At 43.4% G+C, this 24,995-nt stretch overlaps 1 protein-coding gene and 1 long non-coding RNA gene across 2 annotated transcripts in view; one reads left to right on the top strand and one right to left on the bottom strand.

Annotated features, from left to right (window-relative positions):
• MAPKAPK3 (MAPK activated protein kinase 3) overlaps positions 1 to 24,551 on the top strand; it is a 72,807-nt gene extending 48,256 nt beyond the window's left edge. The window contains exons 3-11 of the mRNA XM_081900345.1: positions 4,892 to 5,031; positions 8,067 to 8,131; positions 9,324 to 9,403; positions 9,820 to 9,946; positions 10,629 to 10,704; positions 11,014 to 11,138; positions 13,922 to 14,007; positions 19,229 to 19,309; positions 22,141 to 24,551. Coding sequence (XP_081756471.1) covers positions 4,892 to 5,031; positions 8,067 to 8,131; positions 9,324 to 9,403; positions 9,820 to 9,946; positions 10,629 to 10,704; positions 11,014 to 11,138; positions 13,922 to 14,007; positions 19,229 to 19,309; positions 22,141 to 22,299 — 939 coding nt within the window. The 3' untranslated portion in view covers positions 22,300 to 24,551. The remainder of the gene's footprint in view (positions 1 to 4,891; positions 5,032 to 8,066; positions 8,132 to 9,323; positions 9,404 to 9,819; positions 9,947 to 10,628; positions 10,705 to 11,013; positions 11,139 to 13,921; positions 14,008 to 19,228; positions 19,310 to 22,140) is intronic.
• On the bottom strand, positions 9,974 to 18,280 carry LOC309363899. The gene is made up of 3 exons (XR_014165630.1): positions 17,887 to 18,280; positions 10,590 to 10,702; positions 9,974 to 10,391 (listed from the first exon to the last, which is right to left on the bottom strand). It is a non-coding gene; the product is annotated as an uncharacterized lncRNA (long non-coding RNA).
• Positions 24,552 to 24,995: the final 444 nt, after the last annotated feature.

The raw sequence follows: 24,995 nt of genomic DNA on the forward strand, positions 1-24,995 counted from the left end.
CACGCTGGCCACTTGACCCGGAGGTGTCTGCGGACAGCGCTGGCTCCCGGCCTCTTAAGTGAGATGAGCGCACAACCCTAGAGTCTGTCAAGACTGGCCCGTACGGGCAGGGCTTTACTTTTAATAAAGATGAGTATTAGAAGATTCAGGATGGAAAAGAAAGTACCTCTGAATGCCAGTTGCTGGGAACTACAGGAGGCGAGACTGCTCTTGTGTTCAAATCCTGCTTGCTGGTTTCCCACAGGCAACTGTTCAGCCACTGTGAGAACAGGATGCTGGACTAGACGGACCACCGGCCTGATCCAGCAGGCTCTTCTTATGTTCTTAAAGGAGAAAACAATTGTTTTGTAGCAATGTAAACAACAAGCTGGATACCATTTTCACAAATGTAAGAGACATTGAGAATCTTGTGCCAGTAATCATTGTTATCATCAAAGTGTCATTGTTCTTATTTATATAGAGGAGAAAGAATTGTCAGGAGGAACCTATGGAGGAAGTAGGTCAATAACACTTTTCCTCACAGGAATTAGATTTCTTAAGCTTTTACCCAGAGTTATCCCAGAGCTTTCTGAGGAGCAGAAGGAAAGATCTCAGTTGAGCAAAAGCCATTTATTTGACAAGTTTACATTCCCCTCCATTGGATCCTTTAACTATTTAATCAAACAGAAATAAATCTTAATGAATTGAATAACTTAAAATATTTTAAAATTGACATAAAATTTAAAAATCCATTTCATATATTATTACAAGGTAATAACTCCTGCCAACCTAGCAGTTCGAAAGCACGTCAAAGTGCAAGTAGATAAATAGGTACCGCTCCGGCGGGAAGGTAAGCGGCATTTCCGTGCGCTGCTCTGGTTCGCCAGAAGCGGCTTAGTCATGCTGGCCACATGACCCAGAAGCTGTATGCCGGCTGCCTCGGCCAATAAAGTGAGATGAGCACCACAACCCCAGAGTCGGTCACGACTGGACCTAATGGTCAGGGGTCCCTTTACTTTTTACCTTTAATAACTGCTGAGAAGCCATAATTTCAGCCTATTTTCAGTGGGAATGGGGGAAAGCTATGCACAGCAAAGTTGTTGACATCTGGTTGGTAGAGTATGATGGGTAGGTGTCTTGTTTTGATCTGAAGAAGGAGCCTGCAGTGAGCAACCTGCTCTGAGAAGGTCTGGAACTCTCTACCGTCTACCAAGCTATACTGCTTTGGGAGAATTAGAGAACAGCCAGCTCTCTCCCCTGAATACAGGCACTTCTCTTGCATTCTGCGGTGTGCTGCCTGGTGCCTCCCTGTGCTGTTGGACTAGCAACAGACTATAGGAGGCACTTGGTTCCTTAGGCTGCAGAGAATGTCCCTGTAAGGACCATGGCTCCAGTTCTACAGGCCTGGATGCTCTTGTTTGGTTTGGCGAGCTCCTGCTTGCCAGCTTCAAGTTCAGTAGCTCACTCCCCCAATTACATGGCTCCTAAGTCCATGTCAGTGTAGCTTCCAGCTCTGTATCCTTGTCCCTGCTGAACTCAGGGCAATGACAGTGGGATGGTCAGGTGAGACAAGATGGGTGACAAGATTGTGAGAAGGCAACTGGAGAAATTGAGTGTCGGGTTTGGCAGGAATCTACACAAAGCGCTGAATTGCAGAAGTGGAGGTCTGAGTAGGTCACAGAGCAATTCTGGGGAAAGCAGGTTCAAGGTAACAAAGAGAAGACCTTCTTACTTAGTACCACAGAGAACACTGGCAACCTGCTGCTCTCTGCTTTTGGTTGGAGGAATGCAGCTGAGGAACATCTCCCAGTTGTCATCAGTCTTGGTGCTAGTTCTTCTAGGCTTGCAACACAATAACTAAGCATGTAGAGCTCCTTGTTTGTGTGGATATTACCTTGTCTCTGTCCACTTTACCGTGATGCAAAGGCAGCAAACAGATGATGTTGTCACCTCCCTTTGTGAGGGACCAGGCCCCCCTGGCACTGCACGAGTCTGACCAAGGAATTATGCAGGTTCCTGTTTTCTTTTCAGGCATTCATTTGTTTTATTTAACCATATTTTTACCCGGCACCCCCAGCACACAAGTGGGGCTAAGAAAAAGAATAAAAAACCAATGCAAAATAAAAACAATACAATTACGGGAAGGGAACTGCAGGTAAAAACATGAAAAATGGAAATTTCCAAGGGAAAGCAAATAAAACAGGTGCAGTAAAAGGTTTAAAAGTTTAAAAGCCTGAGGAGAGTATGGGAACCAAGCAAGCCTCCCTAGGAAGATCACTAAAAGGTGGTGCACCACAGACAAGAAGGCTTGCAGAGAGCAGGGCATGCCCTGTGCGTATCACATCCTCTATTGTAGTGTGTGCATTTCTTGTGTGGGTGCTATGTACATGTGTGGTTTGTATGCTCTATGTCAGGGGTGGGAAAATTTGTAAGTCTAATAGCTGCATTCCTTTTAAAATTCTTTTTATTGTTGTTGTGTTTGTACTTGTTGCTAACAAATCAATAAAATTAAAAAGAAATCTTAAAAAAAGAAAGTGCTGTGGGTGCCGATCAAAAAAATGGCTGCCATGGGAAGAATCACATAAAAGATTAGGGAGTACAGTCATTGCTGCTCCCCCCCCCCCAACCTCATGGGAAGTCGGGTGCATCCAGCTAGTTCTGATTGTGAAAATTATGCACACAAACACCCACCCACCCATGATAGGATGCTGTCGCCGTCTAATAACAACAAGGAGCGTCACCAGTACTAGGAAAAATATGTAAGATGGCCACACCACACACTGCATTACTCTCAGATAACAAAAACAGTATGTTTTACAGTAGGTTAAATAAATATATTACTTAAATAGAGGAATGTGCCTTATTTATGTCAACAATCAATAAGAGGTATTTATAGCAAAATAAGCTCAAGCCAATAACTGAATCGGTAACTGTGTATGTGTGTGTCTTTCCTTACCTGGGCATTAGCTCTGCATAGGAAAAGAAGCTGTTGTGATACCTCCCTAGAATTCTGCTTCAGCAGTTGTGTCTAGGGGTATAAGAATTCCAGGAGTGGTATTCAATTCAGTTTTATTCAGAGTTCATTAATTTCAATAGGCCTGCTCCTGAGTAAACCTCCCAAGTAGAGAATAAACATGAACAGGAGTATTGGATGTAGGAGTCTGTGTCATGAGAACTTTAACTTTCATTTTTTTAAAAAATGCAACATCTCTGCAACTGCAGAGGGTGTGAGATGATGCATCGTGAAATTTCAGAACACAGAGGGATGGCTGAATAAGACATCTTGTATTTCAAAGGGGTCGAATTTCATGTGCTTCATATCTTTGCTCTACCCCATGACTAGTTATAAACATTTCCAGATGTTGGTTTAATGTGTGCACATGTTGCAGAACCCTGCTTTTCTCGGCACAGAGTTTGGATTTCTCTGGTCAGATTGTGAGGCATGAGAAGCCAAACAGTCACATTAGGGAAAAAAGCTGGTGCTGCTTGGAGTATTTTCCAGTGTGATCTTTGGGGATAGATACTTAGATATAAATCTGTTGTGAGGGTTGAAGCAAATCTCTGCCCTAATGGGGAGTGTTAGTGGATGCTTCAAAATAAAGTTGTTTCAGCTTATAGCAGGGACTGAAGCATAAGAACGCAGTCAGTGACCCTTGGAATGCATGAGGTTGGTTTAACATTCAGGAAGCATATTCATACAGTCACTGTGTATTTAACAATCCTTGGTTGCTGGAAGGCCCCCAAGTGCTTTTTGCAATAGCCCATTTCTGTGCTGGCTGGAGTAGAGAGAAAGAGAAGCAAACCATATCCTTACTTTGTCTGGAGAGCTGAAACATCTAACTCCATTCAAACCAGGTGTTGCTGCTGTCAGGAAGAAGTCCTCTCTCTGTCCCCATTCTTCCTTGCTAGTGCTTACATTTCAGAGTCTGAGTGCGATACTGAGAAAGGGTTATTTTGTGCCTACCTGAGTGGGGAAGAAGAGATGAAAACCTTTGCTTTTCCTGCCCATTGTTAAAGCTCTGCTCCACATCCTCGCACTAATCTACTTTTGCAGGCAAGCCCGTTGGCCTCTATGCAATAGGCACCTGACTACAGAGAGGTGTCAGCAGAATTCAGCCCTTGCAGGATGAGTTAGGGTGGCTGAGAGTCCCCAAGGCAGTCTCTCTGGTTAACATTTATTGTTGTTCTTAAAATTTCTATGCCTGCCCATCCAAAGATCACAGGGTGGTTTCCAATATAAAAACAGAAAACAAAAATAATACCCCCATACACAGTCATAGATTGTTTAATTAGCCAAAGGCCTAGGCTAATTCCTTTTTAATTAATTGATTAAATTTGCCCAAGGCCTAGGCTAATTTTTCCCTGGTGCCTACAGATCTGCAACCAAGACACCAGGCAAGCCTCCCTAGGGAGAGCATTCTGCAAGCAGGGAGCCACTGCAGAAAAGGCCTGTTCTCGTGTTGCCACCCTCCAGATCTCTCATGGAAGGCACACAAAAACAGGTCTCAGATGATGATTGTAGGGTCCAGGTTGGTTCATATGGGGAGAGGCAGTTCTTGAGGTATTGTGGTCCTAAGCTGTTTAAGGCTTTATAGGTCAAAACCAGCACTTTGAATTGGGCCTAGAAACTAATTGATATTTGGGTCAGGATTGATATCATAGAGCTAGTAGCTTTAAGGTTTCTCTAGTCCAACAGGGTAGGCGCTATTTTGTGAAATTGCTTTTTCCGAGGCACAGAGCAACTTCACAGTCAGGTCCCTGTGTTTGTTCTGGGAACAAATATGTGGCTGCCCCTCTAGCAGTTGTCCAGCTCAGTGAGATATTTGCTCAGTTCCATGTCCATCAGAATTCTAAGTATGGTGGTCCAGGAAGACAAATGTGACCATTATTCCTGTTTCTTTTTCCTTTACAGCTCTTGTATGATAGCCCAAAAGCACGACAGGAAGTGGATCATCATTGGCGGGCTTCAGGCTGTCCACACATCGTCCACATCCTGGATGTTTATGAGAACATACATCATGGGAAGAGGTGCATCCTGATAATCATGGAATGGTATGAAGATAGATCTAAATAGTTAGCTATACTAAATACATTCTGGAGATTTACATCAATACAAATGACAAAATTTAGCCACAGATAAACATGTGAGCCAATAGGCTTTCTTTTTGGGGGGGTTTTTTTAAGCTGAGGAATGCTAGAAAATTAATCAAATAATAGATCTTATTCTAATTGCCCCTGCTAATTTTTTTGCAGTTTTTGCTGTCACCTAGTTATCTTGATCTGCCAGAAGAAAAGACAGGTAGCAATGGTTGAGCGACCTGGTATGGATAGTAGTAGAGGGGTAATAACCTCACTCCTCAAAACTAGCAGTACATAAGCTACTGATTCAATACTGCCATCTCCACATGGACATAAATGGTTCTCCAGTGGAATGTGGCTTTACGGAGTTTTCTGGAATTATGGGGGATGGGGGGCCCAAAATCTTTTTAAAAAACAACAACACAGAACCTTGGGGAAGGCAAGAATATGCACTATTCTTCGTTTGTCTTTTCTTTCATTATTCTCTGTGAGTGACTATTGTTCCACACACAGAATGCTAGTCCAGTCCAAACCATTCACTGCATTGACTTTGATCCGTGATGGCACATGTTCGCGTGAGAGCAGAGTCCATGCTGGCCCTGAAGAAACAATAGCAGCACCTTGTGGCGATCCACTCCCTTTCAGAAGTTTGCATTGAGCTCAACCTTACCTAACGTAGTAGGAAGCAGATATAAGAACATCCCTGTAGGATCAGACCAAAAGCCTGTCTAGTTCAGCATCTGGTTTCCTACAGTGGCCAACCAGAAAACCCAACAAGGCAGAATTTGAAGGGCATAGCTCTCCCTGCTCTGTGGTTGATGCTGGTGTCTGATCTGGTTGAACTGCATATTGCCATTCAGTTCATACATTTCCAGGGTGGTTAATCAGGCTTGCAAGAGGAGAGAGAGGAGAGGAGTTAAGCTTGAAGGAGGCACTAATGCCCAGTTGCCATAGGTCAGAGAGAGGCAACAAATTGTCAGAGAAAATAGAAGGTGAGGTCTTAGCTGTGCTGGAAACAGGATAGCTTAGAATCATAGAATTGTAGAATTGGAAGAGACTCTGAGGATCATCTAGTCCAACCCCTTACAATGCAGGAATTTGCAGCTGTCCCATATGGAGATTGAACCTTGGTGTACGGGGATCAAACCAACACCCCAGCCACTAGGCCACACTCTGGCTCTTGTTTGTTTGGACCAACTTTCTCCAGACATACTAGGAGGCTAAAAATTCTGCTGTTAACAAAGAACTCTGTTTTGAAGAATACCAACCAATTTCCTGAATAAATAATGTTGATATTCCCCTTGTGTTGCCAGGACAGGCTTTTCGGAGTTTTATGTTTGTGAAAGCTCCTGTAAAGACATGATGATCCTGTGCAGACATGATCTGAGATGGTGAATAAATGAATGTAGTTGAATTGCTGTTTTGGCAAGCTCTCAAAAACCTGGAGGAGATGCAGAGGGTGGAGCCAGTGCTGGTGTGTTGAAACCCCCCTCCCTCCCTGCAATATATTGTTCAGAGCCAAATTTGTAACACTGAGTAGGTACATAGGAAACTGTCTGACTTGCATCAAAATCAGTGGAGATATAGGCAAGCCTAGCTTCCCATATCTTTGTTCTAAGGGTTCCATTTCACATCTTGGCCCAAAAAATGTTTGCTCAGATCACATTTCCCCTCTTTCTCATTATGTGGTTTCTTATGCAGAGTTTTGATAGGGCTGGCTTTGACTCTATCTTTCATTTGTGTGTTATCTTCCCCTCCTTTTGCTGCCTCTGTTGTTTTTCTCATACTTTTCAGAATTTTGATGGCATCAGAACAACAGGGATTACTCTTTGCCTTCCTGCAGTACTGTCTGATGTGCTCATTTCCAGTAGGGTCAACAAAGAGCAGTGATTCAGCTTTCTCTGAAGAGCCTGCCTCTATATTAAAACCGCAGGCTTTTTTTGTTTGTTTTCTTCCTGCTCATTCATATGTAGGTTCCATTCTGCACACGGGCTACCTTAAAGCCCATTAATTTCAATAGGATTTAAGCTGTGATCCTGTGTGCTTTAAAGTAGATTAAATCCTATTGAAGTTAGTGTGATTAAAGTAGCCTGTGTGCAAGATTGCAACCTGGTCAAGAAGCAATGTGGTAGGAAATATATATGCAGTGCTTTTTTTCTGGGGGGATGCATACCCCTAAACATTTTGTGAAACTAAGTTTGGCCTCATTGAGGGGCAGTATTTCAATATGAGTAGGAAAATGAGAGTACCCCTAAACATTTTTTTTAAAACAACAATACTGTATATATGAAATATAATGTAACAAGTGGCTGAACTGAAGTTTACAGAGATATTGCTATGCCTGTATCTGAGGAGTAGGCAAAGGGAAGATTGCTGCCTTTCCTCCCATGTACTTTTGCAGCCTTGCTTTCCAAGTACAGAGGTACCTCGGGTTACATATGCTTCAGGTTATATACGCTTCAGGTTACAGACTCTGCTGTAACTCCGTTACAGACTCCGCTAACCCAGAAATAGTGCTTCAGGTTAAGAACTTTGCTTCAGGATGAGAACAGAAATCGTGCAGCAACGGCGCGGCAGCAGCAGGAGGCCCATTTAGCTAAAGTGGTGTTTCAGGTTAAGAACGGACCTCCAGAATGAATTAAGTACTTAACCCGAGGTACCACTGTATCTGAATGGTCCTAGAAAGCACCCCAAAGCAAGCAGGACACTTTGAATCCAATCAGCAACAGCTACAGAACAAGAATAATAGTTTCTTTATATCAGGGTTGTTTTAGGCATTTGAGCAACTGTGAGGCAAAATAGTTACTGAGGCCTTCATCTATGTCATAAGGCCATAGTAACAATGTCTTGGCTGCCTTTTAAGGATAATAAAGCTAATATTAGAAATGCACACAGCAGATAGGAAGTGGAAACAGCAGTATTCATATATAAAAAAAACAAGCTACTGAGATGGGACCCCCTTTGTGCTTGCATTATGAATCCTCTGTGTGTTTGCACTTTGTTCACAGCATGGAGGGAGGGGAGCTGTTCAGCAGGATCCAGGAACGAGGCGACCAAGCTTTCACAGAAAAAGGTACAGCATTAAATTGTGTTCTCTCTCTCTCTCTCTCTCTCTCTCTGTGTGTGTGTGTGTGTGTGTGTGTGTGTGTGTAAAGAGCTTGTAGATCAGGTGGGGGGCTAGTGGCTTTTTGTCAGAAAGAAAACCCAGATCAGTCTGGATCATATAATTTGGAGGGGAGGTGTACAACTCCCTCCTCTGTCAAGCTGCAATGGCTAAGCAGTGTGGAGCCAAGCCATTCACATGAAAGGGAGGCCTTACTGTGCTTTGCCCAGGAACTCTCAGCAGCAGCTTCTTCCCCAGGCACTTTGAGGAAATGGGAAGGGACTTAAAACTTCACCAAAGATTTTTTTACAATTTTTTTAAAAGTATCATTGGAAATATAACAGGTAATGGGGGGGGGGGAATGTTGTCAGTCAAGCGTAACAATGAGAATATTCCACTGATCCTGACTTAAACACATAATTTAATATAGGCAGTCCATGGGTAGAATTCAGCATCACACTGTGTTGAACGTTCTGTCTGCATATGCATGTCAGCTAGCCATATAGAACAATGATTCCCCACCCCCTCTCCTAAGCACTGTTGGGGGCCTGCCAATTGGATCTCCAAGAGCCAATTATGAGAGAGGAAGCCCCATTGCACAAACAGAAGTCCTCGTGCACGGTTTCTGCCAACAGGCTTTAGGTGACACATGCCCCATATGTCCAAACCGGTATCCAAAGCAGACTGACGATTATAAACTATACGTTCAAACATAGAAAGTGCAATGAGATCTTTAGATCACTGAGTAGTAGATGGTAGGTGTTTATCCTTTCTGCTTTGCATTTTACGTCTCTCTGCTCAAGTCTGAGGGCTCAAAGGGCATTCAGAACCTTGCTATCAGTTTAGGTGTGAATTGGTTAGTCATACCATAGGAACAAGTAGTGTATACTGTACGTATGCACCATACATGACTTTCTGGTCATTTTTATGTTGCCTTCTAGGAAGGGTGCTGCAGAGCAGGAGAGTTTAAGATGTGTGGAGGCATAGTCATTTGCAAAACCCAAAACACAGCTGTTAGGGCTAATTTTAGTTTTCCCCCTGTCTTGACACTAGCCCTGCAAACAAACAAGCTAGTTGCTAGTCAGAAGCATTGCCTAGCTGCATATCTCTGAAGTATGGAGGGAATGTTAATGTGACCTTTCTCATGAATTTTTATTTCTAGAGGCCTCTGAAATAATGAGAGACATTGGAACAGCCATTCAGTATCTACATGGGATGAACATCGCCCACAGAGATGTCAAGGTGAGGCTTGAAAAGTGCCTTGGCAGAGAAGAGAAATGCCCAAACCATAACAAGAAAATGGACAGTGGTGACTTGACACAGGCCATGTTACTACATTGAGAGGAACTAGTGTGTCCCAGTTTTTAATTGTGCGAAGAAGAACCATCTTGGTCAGGATCCCAAGTATCTTCTAAGTATACAGTTGTCCAGAAGCTCAGTTCATTTTTAAAAGATTTATTGAAGAAGTCCTGGTGTTTATTTAAAATCCGCATCACCACATTGCAATCTATTGATAATAAAATACAAACTTGATGCTGGGCACTACACCACCTATCAACCTAGAGGAACAGAACAAAGCCTACAGTTGAATAGAACTTCCCCCCAGAAACCTCTCCTGTTCAGCCTCATTTTATGTTTCTCTCTTGACACCATCACAGCCAGAAAACCTGCTTTACACATCTAAAGCGAAGGATGCAGTACTGAAGCTTACAGACTTTGGATTTGCCAAAGAGACGACGGTGCAGAATGCGCTGCAGACCCCCTGTTATACTCCCTATTACGTAGGTGAGTCTGCATGTCCCCTTTCCCCCCACTTTTCTCTTTAGTTGTTAAGTCCAGGGGGCAGAACATGATTGTGCTTTAGAAAAAAAACCTCCCCACCTCCCACTTTCAGATCTCTGCAACGGTCAGGCTCCAGGCCGTCAGGTACCAGAACCAGGGTTAGGATCTTCCTTGCCAGTTCAAGTGGGCCAGATCTCGTACATGGTTCAAAACAGGTAGGGTAGCGGGCTGGAGCTTAGGCAGCCATGTCCTTACCCAAGAAGCAAGTTGATCAGGAACTGAGGAACATGTTATGAGGCTAGGGCTTCGCAGGGCAGAATGAGCAGAAATTGACCCAGGTGTCTGATGACTCAGGTGGGCATTTTAGATGGCACCATCAAAGCACAGTGCTCAGTCTTCCCAACATAGAATGAGAGCACTGATGGCTCAGGAAATCAGGAGTCAAAGCCTGACCATGGGGAACACCAATTCAGAACACACACACTTGCACAAGATGTAAAATACCATGAAATATTTGTCAAGCTTCACCAGCACCCATGGGGTTCAGGTACAAATACTTAAAAGTATTCTTTCAACCAGTAACAGCTTTTTTAATTTAAACAAATGCAAATATTTGTAGTTTGTGATCAAAATAAGAGAAACTGACATTCACAGTTCTTTTGGTTCTCTTCCCCATCCCACTCAGCCCCAGAAGTCCTTGGTCCTGAGAAGTATGACAAATCCTGCGATATGTGGTCTCTTGGTGTCATCATGTACATTCTGTAAGTGTGAAGTGGGGGAGAAATAGATTAATGAAGTAGAGCCCTTAACATGTCAAGTATGAATAAACACTTCCCTTCTATCCCAAACTACACCCATCCCCAGTCAATGGTGTTTTAAAATGATGTTTCCTTTTATGCCACACTCAGATAATTAGTCACTGGGATATTACTCATTCCATCAGAAGAATCGACAGACATCTGGGACTGTGCATGGGACTGCTGAAGATGTGGGGAAGGTCAGGGAGGAGACAAAGATGTGGTCATCTCCCAGACAGTACAATTTCTTCTCTACATCCCACTCTTTTGTAGCTTGTGTGGATTCCCTCCTTTCTACTCCAACACTGGCCAGGCCATTTCTCCTGGAATGAAGAGAAGAATTCGGATGGGGCAGTATGGATTTCCAAATCCTGAATGGTCAGAGGTATCTGATGAAGGTAAATGAATTCCTCTGTGTACTTTCTAGTACTTGTGCATCAATGGTGTATGTGTTTAATGTTTTAAATATTCTGTGGTGAGACTGGCCCAGCATATATGCTACTTGGAGATCTCTAAAATAAAAGGAATGTAGCTCAGTGGTAGAGTGTCCACCTTGCATGCATGCAGAAGGTCCCAGATTCAATACCTGGCAACTCCACATAGGATTGGGAGAGACCCCAGTCTGAAATTTTGTGGAGCTGCTGCTGCCAGTGGATCATAATACAGACCAGTGGTTCCCAAACTTTTTTTTACCCCTGAACCACTTGAAGATTGCTGAGGATCTTGGTGGGCCACTTCTGCCACCTAGCAATTGTAATTTGTGCGCTAGATGCTAATGTTGCTATTGCGGACCACCGAAATGATGCTTATGAACTACCAAGGGTCCATGAGCCACACTTTGGGAAATCCTGTTGTAGATAGTACTGAACTAGATGTGCCAATGAACTAACATGATAGATGGTAACTTCCTAAAAGGTTTTGTTAAACCTCCCAGAGTTTAAGAAAAGTAAACATCTGCCTCTTACACATTATGTAAAGAAGTTTCAGAAACGCAAAATACCATTAAATTAACTCTGCTTCTCAAATACCATTCCTTCAAACCCAACACTTACATTAGAGTGGGGATAAAAAAGTGCTGCACCAGCAAAAAAAAGTGGGCAGGAATGGGATCCCAGTAACAACAACAGGGCACCATCATGACGTCTGTGGTATTTTCCTTGTCTATTGAACTGGCTGCGCTAGTGCCTTGTTGACGTGTGCTACAACTTGAGTAACACCTACTGCTTGCAGGCATGATGCTCCCTAAGCAGATTTTGTAGCAGAGGGATGAGGCAGCATGTGTATGGCATCGTGAGTAGCCTACTGATGCACCACAGTAGAGTCATTTTGCCACCTCCGGACCGGCTTTGTTGGTACAATCATAGGCATCTGATAGTTGCAGCTGATGTACATAATGGGTGAGCCATCCTTAGTTCACAGAGAAGCTGCAGCAATTACCTTGATGCAGGTCACACTGTACTGTCACAACTATGTTTAGCAGTAATAGAAAGCCCTGTCATCCATCTAACACAAGAAATCCTGCACACCCCCAAATCCTGTTTCCTGTTAGAAACTCCAGCTCCTTTCTGAGCTGCCCTAGGGATAGCTGCAGGGAAATGTTGTGTCCTGCTTGGCCAGCAGAAGGAGGTTTACAGGACTCCTGTGTAGTCTTGGATATGAGCACCTCATTAAGAAAGTGAGTTGAGTGAGCGGGGAAATGTGTGGGAAATGCCTCCCCCTCCTGCCACCCTGAGACACCCGTGATCAATCAGAACCTCAAACCTAAGTTGTTGGTCACTACAGTCATTGTTAGGAATGAAACTCACTTTACCAGTGTTCCTAAGTCAGAATTGAAGGGCTGATTCAGGTACGCATTAGTCGGAGTGCAGATGTGAGGTATCCAAAGTCAGACCCATGCGCTCCAAGGGTTTATTTCAAAAGCATGGATCAGTACTCCACACGTTATTTGTTTAGCAGAAACTTAGAAGCCTAAGCCGTTCCTGCATTTAAAATTCTGCTGATCTGTTATGTCAAAATCAGACTTCACTGTGCTCCAGGCTCGGAAAATGTCATGGATTCTAAACATTTTCTGGACACAACATAAGACCATGGCCCCATGTGAAAAGTGAATCTGTGGGCACACAGACATGCACTTCCAGCTGAACCTGTGAATGGAGCCTATGTGTTTATAACAGTTGTGCAGGCAGGCTGTGTTCACAGGTTTGGATGAAAGTGTAGGGGGCGGGGCCTGCTTCTTCACGTTTATTTCCACAAGGATGAACATGTGACCAATGCCTACATATCATGGGACTAAACCAACTGTAGAAACTTTGTATAATATAGTACAGATGTTTTGCCTGCAGTCCTAACCAGGCCTATATGGAAGCAAGTTCTTTTTAACTTGGTAGAACTTCTGTATAAATCTGATTAGGATTGGGCAATCAAATGTGGATCTAAACACCTGCAGCAAAGAGTAATTTTTATAGCTCAGCTTATGAAACTGTTTAACTCTGTAATTTTGTTCTTTCTCCTGCTTCACACCTTTCATCTCTTTCGCTCTCTCTTTGCAGCTATATATTTATTGCAATTATTTCTACCCCATGTTTCAGGATGCAAATCCTTCCAAGTAACATCAATGCAATTTAAAAACACACCGTAAGGAATTACAACATTTAGCACGTCATAAGGATCCTTCTTACTGGCAGCTGGTGACAGATGGCTTTGTGAAGAGACAAGCCAGTCCAGGCTCCTCTCAGCACAGGATCAGGCAATCACACTCTCTGTGAATCCTTTCCATGGAGTAACTGGTAGTTGGCCTTATGGTGGCCAGCTGGAGCAGGCAGCGGTAACTTCTTCACCTGGCCTATCATTAAATAAATAGTATATACGTGGTAGAGCATGCACTTTGCATACAGAAGGCCCCAGGTTTGATCCCTGATGATTCCAGGTAGGGCTGGGAATGCCCTCTGTCTCAAGCTCCAGAGAGCTGCTGCCAATCATTGTAGACAATATGGAGCTGGATGGGAGAATCCAAATGGATGGACTTGGTATAAGGCAGTTTCCCATGTTTTATACAGTCATTTGTAAGTGTCAGACTTTCTTCTGACTTGATAGCAGAGGAAAAGTGACAAGAGTTCAAGGGTTCTTAATAGTTTGAATTTTGTAGGATCTTGTCATCGATGTTTGTCTTTTTGCTTTTCAGTTAAGCAGCTAATTCGTCTGCTGCTGAAGACAGACCCAACAGAGAGGATGACAATTTCTCAGTTTATGAATCACCCCTGGATTAATGTAAGTCCTGCACGAACACTTGTGTGTGTGTGTTGTTGTTGTTGTTTTAATTTGGACACGAGGCTGCCTGCTGTGGTAAGAGGGAGTATAACTTATTTAACCAGGAGTCTGCCCTGTATAAAAGGGATATAATTTCCACTCTGCAGTGTGAGAGAACTCTTGGGGGTGGGGTAAAATTTCCCTGTCAGTGGCAGTCAAGGACACTACACCCCCATCCCAACTGCTCCCGGCTAGCATTTTCTGTTCAGTGCGCCATGCACACGCCCTCCTTCCCTCACTTATAAAAAAAGCCATGTTACCTCATCAGTGTAGGATTTATGGAGGACTATTATTAGACATTCAAGGCACCGTCATGCTGAACTGCTCTCTATTGATATGAATAGAGAGCCTCCTGCTTTAAGGGCGTTCTTGGTCTTTGGCACAGATCTGGAAACGTTGGGGTTATTGAGTGGGGCGATAGTGGAGGTTTATGTGCAGCACTCTAAGAAAACAACACCAGAAGCTGATTTTAATGGGTGATGCTAACTAAAAGGCCATGGCAGGCTCTCATGTCATAGAATTCTTTGCCTCCAGCAAGAAACAAGCCGCTGCTAAGGCTACAAATCTGAGCAGTTTCAGGGCAGCTTTTCTGTCTATTGCTAGGCAGGACTTACTGGAGTTTTGTGCATTTATTGTTTCTTCATTAGATTTCTATTCCCTTCTGCCATTAAGGTTATATCCCTCTATATATGTGTCTATATAAAAATATAAAACAAATAAAAAGGAAGGGAAAGAACACAAAGAAATTAAATGTCCCTAAATAATACATGTATTGCCCCAAAGAGCAGCTGGCATGCAGTTGTCGGGGGTGGCTAACATTTTTAGACCTGTGGGGAGATCTGGATTTTTGAGTAAGTGATGTGGGCACCACCCGCTCTGATCCTTCTCATTCCCCAGAGCAGCCACAGTCGTTCTCCACCACAGTCATTCTCCACCACAGTCGGGCAGAAAGAGAGGAAGCACACATGCAGGCACACACACTTCACTTTTCTCAGGGTTCTGGGGAAAAGATTATTAATCTGTGCAGTGAAAACAAGAGGAAGTGGGGAAGAGTATCACTCTCCCTCCTTCAAATGTGATGAGCTTTTCAGGGGACAAAAAGTAGCCACCCTTGTGACCAAGGCGCAGTGACTGGGTGTGCCGAAAGTTTGAGGGTGCCAGGGGAAGACCTCAAGGGTACCACTTCACCCGCAGTGCCACACTGGCAACTGCTGCTCTAAGCGATAGCATGCAACCTCCTAACAGCTGTTGATCATTTGGCCACTTAGTGGACCAGGCAAACCTCCACACTGAAGTAATTTCTCTCATGACCCTGCCCCCAGCCCCAAATTCAAGGCAAACTCGGTGCTGCTGTTCTATGGACTGCTTTTACTTCATGCATGACTATACTAAAGTCAGAAAAGTTAATTAACCTACACTGCACATGCCTTCATTCATAGATCCCAAAATTTATTATATGCAAAGGATTTTGGCCTTACTAAAAGTCATTTGTAACTGGTCTGGAAAATGAAGCAGTAATAAATGTAAATTGCTTGATGGGGTCACACAGATTGGATGCTATACTTGATGCAAATCTAAAGTGAAAAGGAGGTGTTTAAAGTACAGTGGTGCCTCACTAGACGAAAAGAATCCGTTCCGCGATTCTCTTCGTCTAGCGGTTTTTTCGTCTTGCGAAGCAAGCAAGCCCATTGACAGCTTAGCGGATTAGCGCTACAGCGGTCTAGCGGCTTCTAGCGATCAGCTGTTAAGTGGCTTAGCGGCTTAGGAAAAGGGCGGGAAAAGCGGAAAAAAACCCCGCGGGGGGACGCAAGACTTTTTCGTCTTGTGAAGCAAGCCCATAGGGAAATTCGTTTTGCGAAGCGCCTCCAAAACGGAAAACCCTTTCGTCTAGCGGGTTTTCCGTCTTGCGAGGCGTTCGTCTTGCGGGGCACCACTGTAAGTGAGAAGCAGCTCTACCATGTGCTGACATCTAAACAAAAATGTGGTTGAAAAGAGAAATGCCTTGAAAGCTCCTGGGATTGTGTGCTACATAGAGACAGTGGTTAAATAGACATCTAGATGCCATCTCTATGAGAACAAGTAAAGTCCCAATTGATGCATCATCTCAGCCTCAGTGACAATGTGTCAAGGTAAATAGTTAAGCAGGTGGACAAGTTAAGTGTACATGCAAAAATGTTCTTCTAAACTAATTGGTTGAAGTAGAAGTTAGAGGAAATTAGCCAGGAGTATATAAGTAAGTGAAGTTGTGAATGAGCACAATAAGAAGTTGAAATCCTGGTCATCCAAGTTAGCTTCACCTGAAATGCTATTCATCTCATGTTCAGGGCCACCTAAATAGGCAGAGCTGAAGGGTTTCCATGCATAGATGAAATGGTGCTATCAGGAAGAGGACGTAGATTTGTTAGGGAGCATTCTGAGGAACAAAGCCAGATCCATATAAAGGGATGGGCTCTGCTTAAACCAAAATATTATCCGTCTGTTGGTCTTCAGTCAATTCAGATTTACTGCTTATAAGCCATCACAATATAGAACACAGGTGGGGCTGTTAAATATAATACAACAATATTGAAGTGTATTATTCACCACCTTCCGTGCATGACAATCATGTGTTATGGCTGCAAAACACAAGGCTGAACACACTGCAAGTGAGGTTAACAGATTCTGGTAAGTTGTTGGGGGAAGTCAGGTTCTCCCTGCACACAACCTAATAAAATAAAAAATTCAGCCTTAAATATTGTTCAGCTCAGAGACCTGGTGCTTCCAAATCTCAGATGAGCTAGATTGCCTCCAGAACTTAATATCAAAGAAGTGACAGAGCATGCCCTTTTGTTAAAGTTTACATAGAAAGGAATGGCAAAAGCATAAAGGGAACACTCAGCAGCACAGAGCCTGGCAGGGCCTCTTAACATCCCACCAATGCAGTTTTAGTCTCTCTCCTTTCCCTTTTCCCTTGGCAGATAACAAATGCAACAGTAGTTAAGCAGGCCCTTGCTGCTAGGAGCCATCTTGCAATGGAAAGAACGAATGGAGTTGCAGGGGCGATGAATGTACATGCATACTCTCCATCTGTCATTATTTTCTCAAAGCACTTTATAAACACTAATTTATCTTTGCAGTCCTCCCTGAAACATTTGTTTCTTTTTCTATATTTAAATAACCTAGGAAGAAAGTAGAATACTGATTTGACCAACATTCCATACAGTTGGCAAGGCTCAGGATAAAACACAAAAGGGATTGTCTCATGTTTCTTGCTGATAATTCCCAACCACATTCATTTAGACACATTTGTGTTACCTAACTAATTACCTTTATATATTGCCAGTTCTCTTTGTTGGTACATCTCCGGTATAGGGGCCACTGGATGTAACATTTCCCTCCGGGTCTATGCTTGTGGAAGGATTCTCATGAGGTATCTCCATGAATAGAAACATGGAGTCAAAATGGGCCGTCTTTGTGGATTTCCTGGAAGGATCCATAAGCAGGATGCCAAGGGTACAGCTTACTGCAGAAGTATGTCCAGTGGTTTACCTGTCAAAGTTAGTCCTTCCCTCAAGGGAACCTGGGAACTGCAAAGGAGCTAGGGATTGCTGAACATACTGTTCTCAGCAGCCACATTATAAGCTGCGGTTCCCAGTGTTCTGGCTGCAGAGTAGGATCCATGGCAGCAGAATCTGATTTGAAAGCACTTTGTGGCAGTGATACTAATAAACAAAGAGGCAGTACAGATAACTCACAATATAGGTTCCTGGCCATCGCGTGTATAAGCAAAATCGCGTAAAGCCAAAACACCCCCTAGAAAAGCAGGAAAACACCATTAAAAAAAAAAAAAGCTGCACTTACCAGTGTGGGGCAAATGCAGCCCTCAGTCTTCCTCTTAGTTTTCCTCCTTCTCTCCCCCACTGGATACTTGCTGCAAATGTTATGAGGACCGGGGAGAGAGGTGGGGATTGACAGGTAGCCAGAAGATGTTTTTGGCTGTGGTTAAGATCCAGAGGAGGGTTGCCTGTGCACATCGGCTGATGGTGATGGTTTCTTTGTCAGAAACATTGTGATTGGCAGCTGCAGCTGTTTCTTGCACTCATCAAACATTTCCTTGTAAAGTCTCAGAGTGTCTGTAATCCCACGGATGATCTTGAGGCTGTGTTCCATGGTGGGGTCAAACTCTCCAATCAGATCATTTGTGTGCTTTTAAGAGTTTTCCTGCTCTCCCACTCCCTTTCCCCCTCCCCTGCTATTTTCTTATCCCCCCCTCCCCACCGTGCATGCAATTTTTGCATCAGTCTTTAAGAAAATATTATTCAGCAATGAGCATAAAGTTGTGAGCGTATTAAATAAGTGTGAGTTGCAAGTTACGTGTAGGAAAAAGAAAATCTCCTTTGTGCCTGAAGTGTGGCAGCCTGCACTCCTTTTCACTATTAGACTGTTTCTGTTTCATTTTGACCCCAAGGTGCTGTAGAATACCTAAATCTTCCATTCCTTTAAAATGGACCTTTTCCTATGGTGCATGGCTTGGCTGGGTTATGCTGCTCTCCTCTGTAAGGACCTTCCTGTTGCACAATTGCTTCCATGCAATTAGCCCATATTGCATAAGCCCAGGGGGCAGCCCCAGGCAGCATGACCAAGTGTCAAGAATGATGGGAGTTGTAGTCCAGCAATATTGGCTATCGCTGGCACAAGCTGATATGAAAGCAAGAGGGCCTGGAAGTCATGACCTCCATGCTTATGTGCTGAAGCACGGGGTTGATCATTTTCACATTATGTAGAAATACATTTATTAGAGCCCTATTACTGAGTTGGAGAGGAGTGCAATTTGAGAAGCACAGGAACAGAGGGAGCATATCACCCTTTACCCTCCTGCTATTTTCCTGCTCCGGATTTACTCTTCCCTGGCAGCTTTTCACTCTGGGTTTTCAGATGTGTGTTTGCCCCTCAGTCTTATTCCATAGCAGCAATCCTATGGAAATGACACATATTCCAGTCATATTGAAAACGCAACTGTGCTGTGCTTAGCATTGCAGCTAAGTATGTTTTTCTCTCTCCCTCCTGTTGCTTAGGAGACATATTTATACAATTTTCTCAAGACTTGTAATTACTTCATCAGCAAGGACGATGAGTGGTAATGTGTGAGTGTGTTATTGTCAGAATTACTGTTTCTGAATAGCTGCTTCTTTGGTTTCCTTAGCAATCCATGGTGGTGCCACCTACCCCTCTTCATACTGCCCGGGTTCTGCAAGAGGATAAAGATCACTGGGATGAAGTGAAGGTAATGATCACATATATTAGTATGCTGGGCATTCGCAAATTCAGTCAGAGATAGTTTGCTTGCTTTTCTTTCTGAACATCTTTTACCAGCTCATTACCAGCATTTTCATAACGATTGCCCAACTATACAGAAATAACTGATTGAGATGTTGTCTATATTCAACCAAGGACAGACTCTAGCACACATGTCAGTAAACCATGAGCTGCGGGTTGCATGCTGCCCATCCCCTCCACATGGATGCCCAGTCTACCTTCTCGATACTGATTTTTTTGCACAGTGATGGGGAGGAAGGTGCACGGAAAGAGTATTTCTCTGTGCAACTTCCATGCAAACCACACTCCTTCCAACATGCCAATAGCTGTTTACTGGTCTTGGGGAGCACAGTGGTTCTCCAACTTACTAAACAACCCTTTGACAGGCAAGCAGGAGCGTCATCTCTCCCTGGTGGGGTGGACAGAAGTCTGCCATTTCCTGATCCATAGGGAGAGGCATTGAGTGTGTGCACATGCATACCCAGGCCATGCCACTTTGTGCCCTGACCCTGCTTACTGGTATTCAGCCTCTGAGTGACTACCCACTTCTGCATGTGACCCTCAGAGGCAAAACACTTTCTAGCCCTACACATAGCAAAACATGTTTTAAAACAGTGTTTCCCAACCTTTTCCCAACTATAGCCCCCCTTCTGACATTGCTTCCTTCCTGTGGCCCCCCATGGGCATAGCTGGGGGGCAGGGGAGCAGCTGCCCCCCCTTAAGTAAAAATCAATACAAATTTGAGATTCTGCCCCTAGTAACAAAAACCTGCCCCCCTGTTTTGCCAACTAACTTGGCAGGTTCTTTAAATGATCTTTGGTAGTCAATATATGAGGGGAAATATATTTTTTATTTCAACAGAACTCCTGAAACAATAACAAAACCGAAATCCCAAATGGTAAACCTCCTTAAACCTTCTTACACAGCAATACAAAACCCTCTACCATCAAGAAAGAACCCCAAAGGAACAATTCCAAAGCAACAATTCCCCCCAACAGACCTTCACCCACATACAACACCAGATCAAACTGTGGGCTACTTCAGCAGTGTTTGGTCCATCCTCGTCCTCCTGACCACATTGCCCTGCGCTATTTGTACCTGCCTCAACCAGGTGGGGCTAGATATCTCCACCGCCGCCACCCATAGCAATGAGGGCTTCTAATCAGGGCAATCAAGCCCGAGTTGGGCCACCCTTAAGGACAGTAGTCCTGCAAGGACTCACAGGAAGGTTTGGCTGTGTAAGGCCAAACTTACACCTCCTCTATTTTTCTTGTGCATTTTCCATTACATCCTCAACAAAAATTCTGGCTATGCCTATGCCCCCCTCCAATCAGTAGAAAGGTAGCTATTTAAATGTTTTGTTTGCAAATAGAACATGTTTTATTCGTAATTTTTTTATATATAATTTATCCAAAATACAATTACACAAAATGATAGGAGCATAATGAAATATTGTTAAAGCAGGAAAACATAGTATCATGGAGCTGGAAGAGACCCCGAGGGTTATCTTTCTACTGCAATCCCCTGCATCGTAGGAAACTCAGCTAAAGCATCCATGACAGAAGGCCATCCAACCTCTGCTTAGAAACCTCCAAGGAAGGAGAGTCCAGAACCTCCTGAGGGAGAGCCATCTTCCATGTATTATAAAAAGTAAACAACACTTATTTGACCCAAGTAATGTGACAGAGAGTGGGAAACCTTCAGATATAGTCCCAAAGGCGCACAGGGAGAATTTTAAAAAGCAAGTGGTCTTCACTGACCCGGTGCAAAAAGATCGTCATCAGGAGGAGCCCTGGCTGCCTGGATAAAACACTATAGCCCCACACACGCTTACCTGGGAATAAGACCCACTGAACTCAATGTGCCTTTCTTCTGAGTAGACACTTAGTTATTTACTAGATGCAAGTCAGCAGCACCAGACGCCCCTACTCGGCTAGGCACTGGGGTGGATTTCACCCCACGCCTTGCAGAACTGGGCTAACACTGGTGACCGGCCCTGTGCCCCTCAGCAACATCCAAAGGCCCTGATCCACTAGGTGCTGGGGTGGATTGCACCCTGCACCGTCAGGTCCAGGCTGCCACCAGGCCCAGCACTGGCGGCAGCAACAAAACAGCTCCCTCTCAACCAGCCCTATCCATTGCCATCCCACCACCACACTTACCTGACCTGAGGCGTTCTGGATTGTGGGCTCTCCTGGTCAAAACAGGAGCCTCAGTGATTGCCCCCTCCTGCCAGAAACAAACTAAGACTGCTCCAAGAAAATGCACGTGGCAAAAAGGAGTACTAGGCCCTGGTTGGCCACCCCCTTACCTGCTTGCGATTGTCCAATCAGGATTTTTAAAAATGATTTTTCCCCCTTCGCTTCTCACTTCCTTCTATGACCCCCTAGCCTAATGCTGTGCCCCCCATTTATGCATTTTTTCACCTGTGACCCCCTTGTAATATCCTTGCCCCCAGTTGGGAAACACTGTTCTAAAGTATTAAAATATTGTTAGCGTTAAAATATAGTGCTTTCAGTAAGGATTCCTGTAGCGTTGTGTTACTTATTTCACCTTGGTCCTTCTAATCTCTTTGTCAGAAATGTTCAGTATAATTCTGCATATGTGTTCCTTGTCATTTAGCTGCACAGTCCACTTGGGTAGAATATGAGCTCTCTTATGGGAAAGGGCACAACTCTTAGTCTTGGCTGGGGGAGGTCAATGGAGATCTGTGACCAGAGGGTTCTGTTTTCACCTGAACATGGTAGGAAAGTGGCCTCCACTTCTTAAGACCTAACTATTGCCTCATGTGGGTTTTAGGAGGAGATGACTAGTGCTTTAGCGACCATGAGGGTGGACTACGACCAGGTAAAGATTAAAGATTTGAAAACATCCAACAACCGTCTCCTCAACAAAAGGCGCAAGAAACAAAAGCAAGGAGGCACCTCTTCAGCATCTCCAGGATGTAACAACCAATAAAGAGAAGAGTGGAAGATAAATATAAAAAAGAACTATTAATTCAAATGGGTTCAGCTCAGCTTTTACACCAAGAACAAAGGGTGTACATCACTGAAGCTTTAAGTGAGTTGACCTACAGAGAAACTGCACTGTGGCATCCAAAATGCAATGTTCTGGAACTTTTTATGCGAGCACTGTGGGTTTTTATAAGGGATTTGTTTTGTTTTGTTTTTAGCATTGTTTTGTTTTCTCCCTAGAGTTCCAGAAAACCCTAGAATTCCAGTGGAAGCTTAAGATGTGTAGTCTACCAACTAGAGGCAGTGCACGTTCCATACTTATTCACAATGAGCACAGTCCAGCCAAGATTAAGGATGTTTAAGTCCCCTTGATTTCAGCCAAAAATATATTTAAGGCTGTGCTCAATTTTCTCCAGTTGGATTCAATAGGACATAAACCTGCTTAAATTTGGCTGGATTTATGTCTAGCATTTCTAAGAGAAATGAATTTGTGCCATCTCCTGTGGCATAAGCCTCATGGACAGAAAGTTCAAGAGTCTGGTAAGGAAGCACACAGAAATGAATTAGGCGTGTAAGCTTTCCATGTGTGTATTCCTGCTTGGTCTTGACGCTTTTGCTGTATTTTATTTTACTTCTAGGGTTCATGCTGTCAACTCGCACAATGCCCACCTGAGCAAGGAAGCATTGCTCCTGACTTTAAGAGAAAAATGTTTACATCTTAATAATTTCTTAAGTTGTGTTTCCACTTTCTCTGAAACATGGGGGGTTCATAGGTGTTGGTAAACATCCATTTCTGTTTCGCTAGAGCCATGTACACTGGGAAGCTGCAACTGACCATGGCTTCCTTCGGGGACTGTACATCAGTATGACTCAGCTGTTCCCTTTTCTTATTTTGTGTGTATGCTACAATTGTTCTGGGTACATAATTATCTCAATCAGTGTTTAATAAGACTGATATTTTTTTAAAAAATTAAGGATCAAATATTACACTGCAGCAGTCATTATTGAAACTTCTGCAGTGTTGAAATCCAAAGTGAACACACTTGCATGAATAACATACAAGACTTCAGTTCAAAGAGGATCCTATGTAGTCCAGAACAAAGCCTTCCAGTTCCATTGTCACAGGTGGGGCTTGTACTTAATGTAGAGTGCTTGTTTCTAACATCTACCATTCTGTGCACTGAATTAATAGCAATCACATGTTAGACCTTGCGAGCAACCTGTAAGCAGTGTAAAAGTTAACAAAGTTGGTGAGAATGCTCCAAAATTCAAATAACTACTCATAATCACTGCATCAAGATGCACATTATCACAAATTTTCAACATATATATGAGGCTTACTTGACTGATGAAATTTATGATCAAGCACTTTCTTTTTCAGTATGTTTTGTGTTAGAGTGGACATGGTGAAATGTAAAAAAAAAAAAAGGCACTCAAGTTATTTGAATAAACACTTATTACAAGATGGTAGCAAAATCCATCTGGAACAGCAGTTGTGCCAAACACTCCTCAGTGTCTCAAACCAAGGAAGATTCTTCATCTTCTCATACAATATCTCATGATAGACTGGTCATATGACATGCTGGTCACATGCCATCTATCCTTAGTCAACCATTCCATCATTCATCAGCTATTTCCAAAAACAAGGTGCAGATGTCTACAAATGCAAGCCCATCTATCTCCACTTCCAGCCCTTTGCTTGAGCTCTCAGATGTGCTATGTGGTTTGGAGAGGGTAAGAAATATCAAGGATTCCTACACGTTGCTGTTAACTTTTCCAAACCTTCTCACAGGGGAGGGAGATCCCCGATCTGCCTCAAAGCCTCTGCTTCTGTCAGTGGGCTCAAGGAAGAGGTAGAGGCTTCTAGTGCAATTTGGGAAAGGTAAAAACAGTGGCAGGTGACTCCTACTGTTCCTTTTGCAAACTGCAGCACAAATGAGATAAAACCCATCATCTCCCCTAAGCCTTCTCCACATGCTAGAAGACTTCACAGGAGGGGATTTGTGGCTACTGAGGCAAGCCAAGCCAATATTTGCAGATCTCCGCGTAATAATTTCATTCCGGAATTACAAGGATTACTGGCTTTGTGAATCTGCAGTGCACAACCTCTCTATTCCTCACTCAGTGCCTCTCTTTGATGTACAGGTAGACATTAAACTGTTATTAAGACACACTGGATAAACCTATGAACTCTTGACTCTTTGTGAAATATTAACATTTTGCATATGTTAATAAATGGTGCTTTACCATTTTTTTTAAGTGGACCCTGCTTCCTCACTGTGATTAATCTATATTAGTATTGGGGTCCTGCACCAGCTTCAGCTATAGGAAGTAAATGTTCACCTCTGCCATGCCATAAAAGAAGCTGCATTTGAGAACAGAAATGTAATTTGAATTCTGAAGGAATTGTTTCTGCCCAGTAGGACTTCTATATAGATAAGAATGCTATTTCCATCTACTAATTAACTAAACTTTAGAAGCAGCATGTTAGTAGTAGTAACTGAACAAGAAGGAGCCCAAACCAAAAGGCATAAAAGGATGACTTTCTAACTGGTTTGTATGTCAGACAGACTCCATAAATGTGAAGGTACAAATTTCCCAAGAGTTGTGGAAGGGCAATAGCTTAGTGGTAGAAGATGTATTTTGCATGCAGAATCTTCAAGGAACAACTCCATATCTCCAGGTAAGATATGAAAACCC

The sequence above is a fragment of the Podarcis melisellensis genome, assembly GCF_964234715.1.
Source record: "Podarcis melisellensis genome assembly, chromosome: 2".
NCBI lineage: Eukaryota > Metazoa > Chordata > Lepidosauria > Squamata > Lacertidae > Podarcis > Podarcis melisellensis.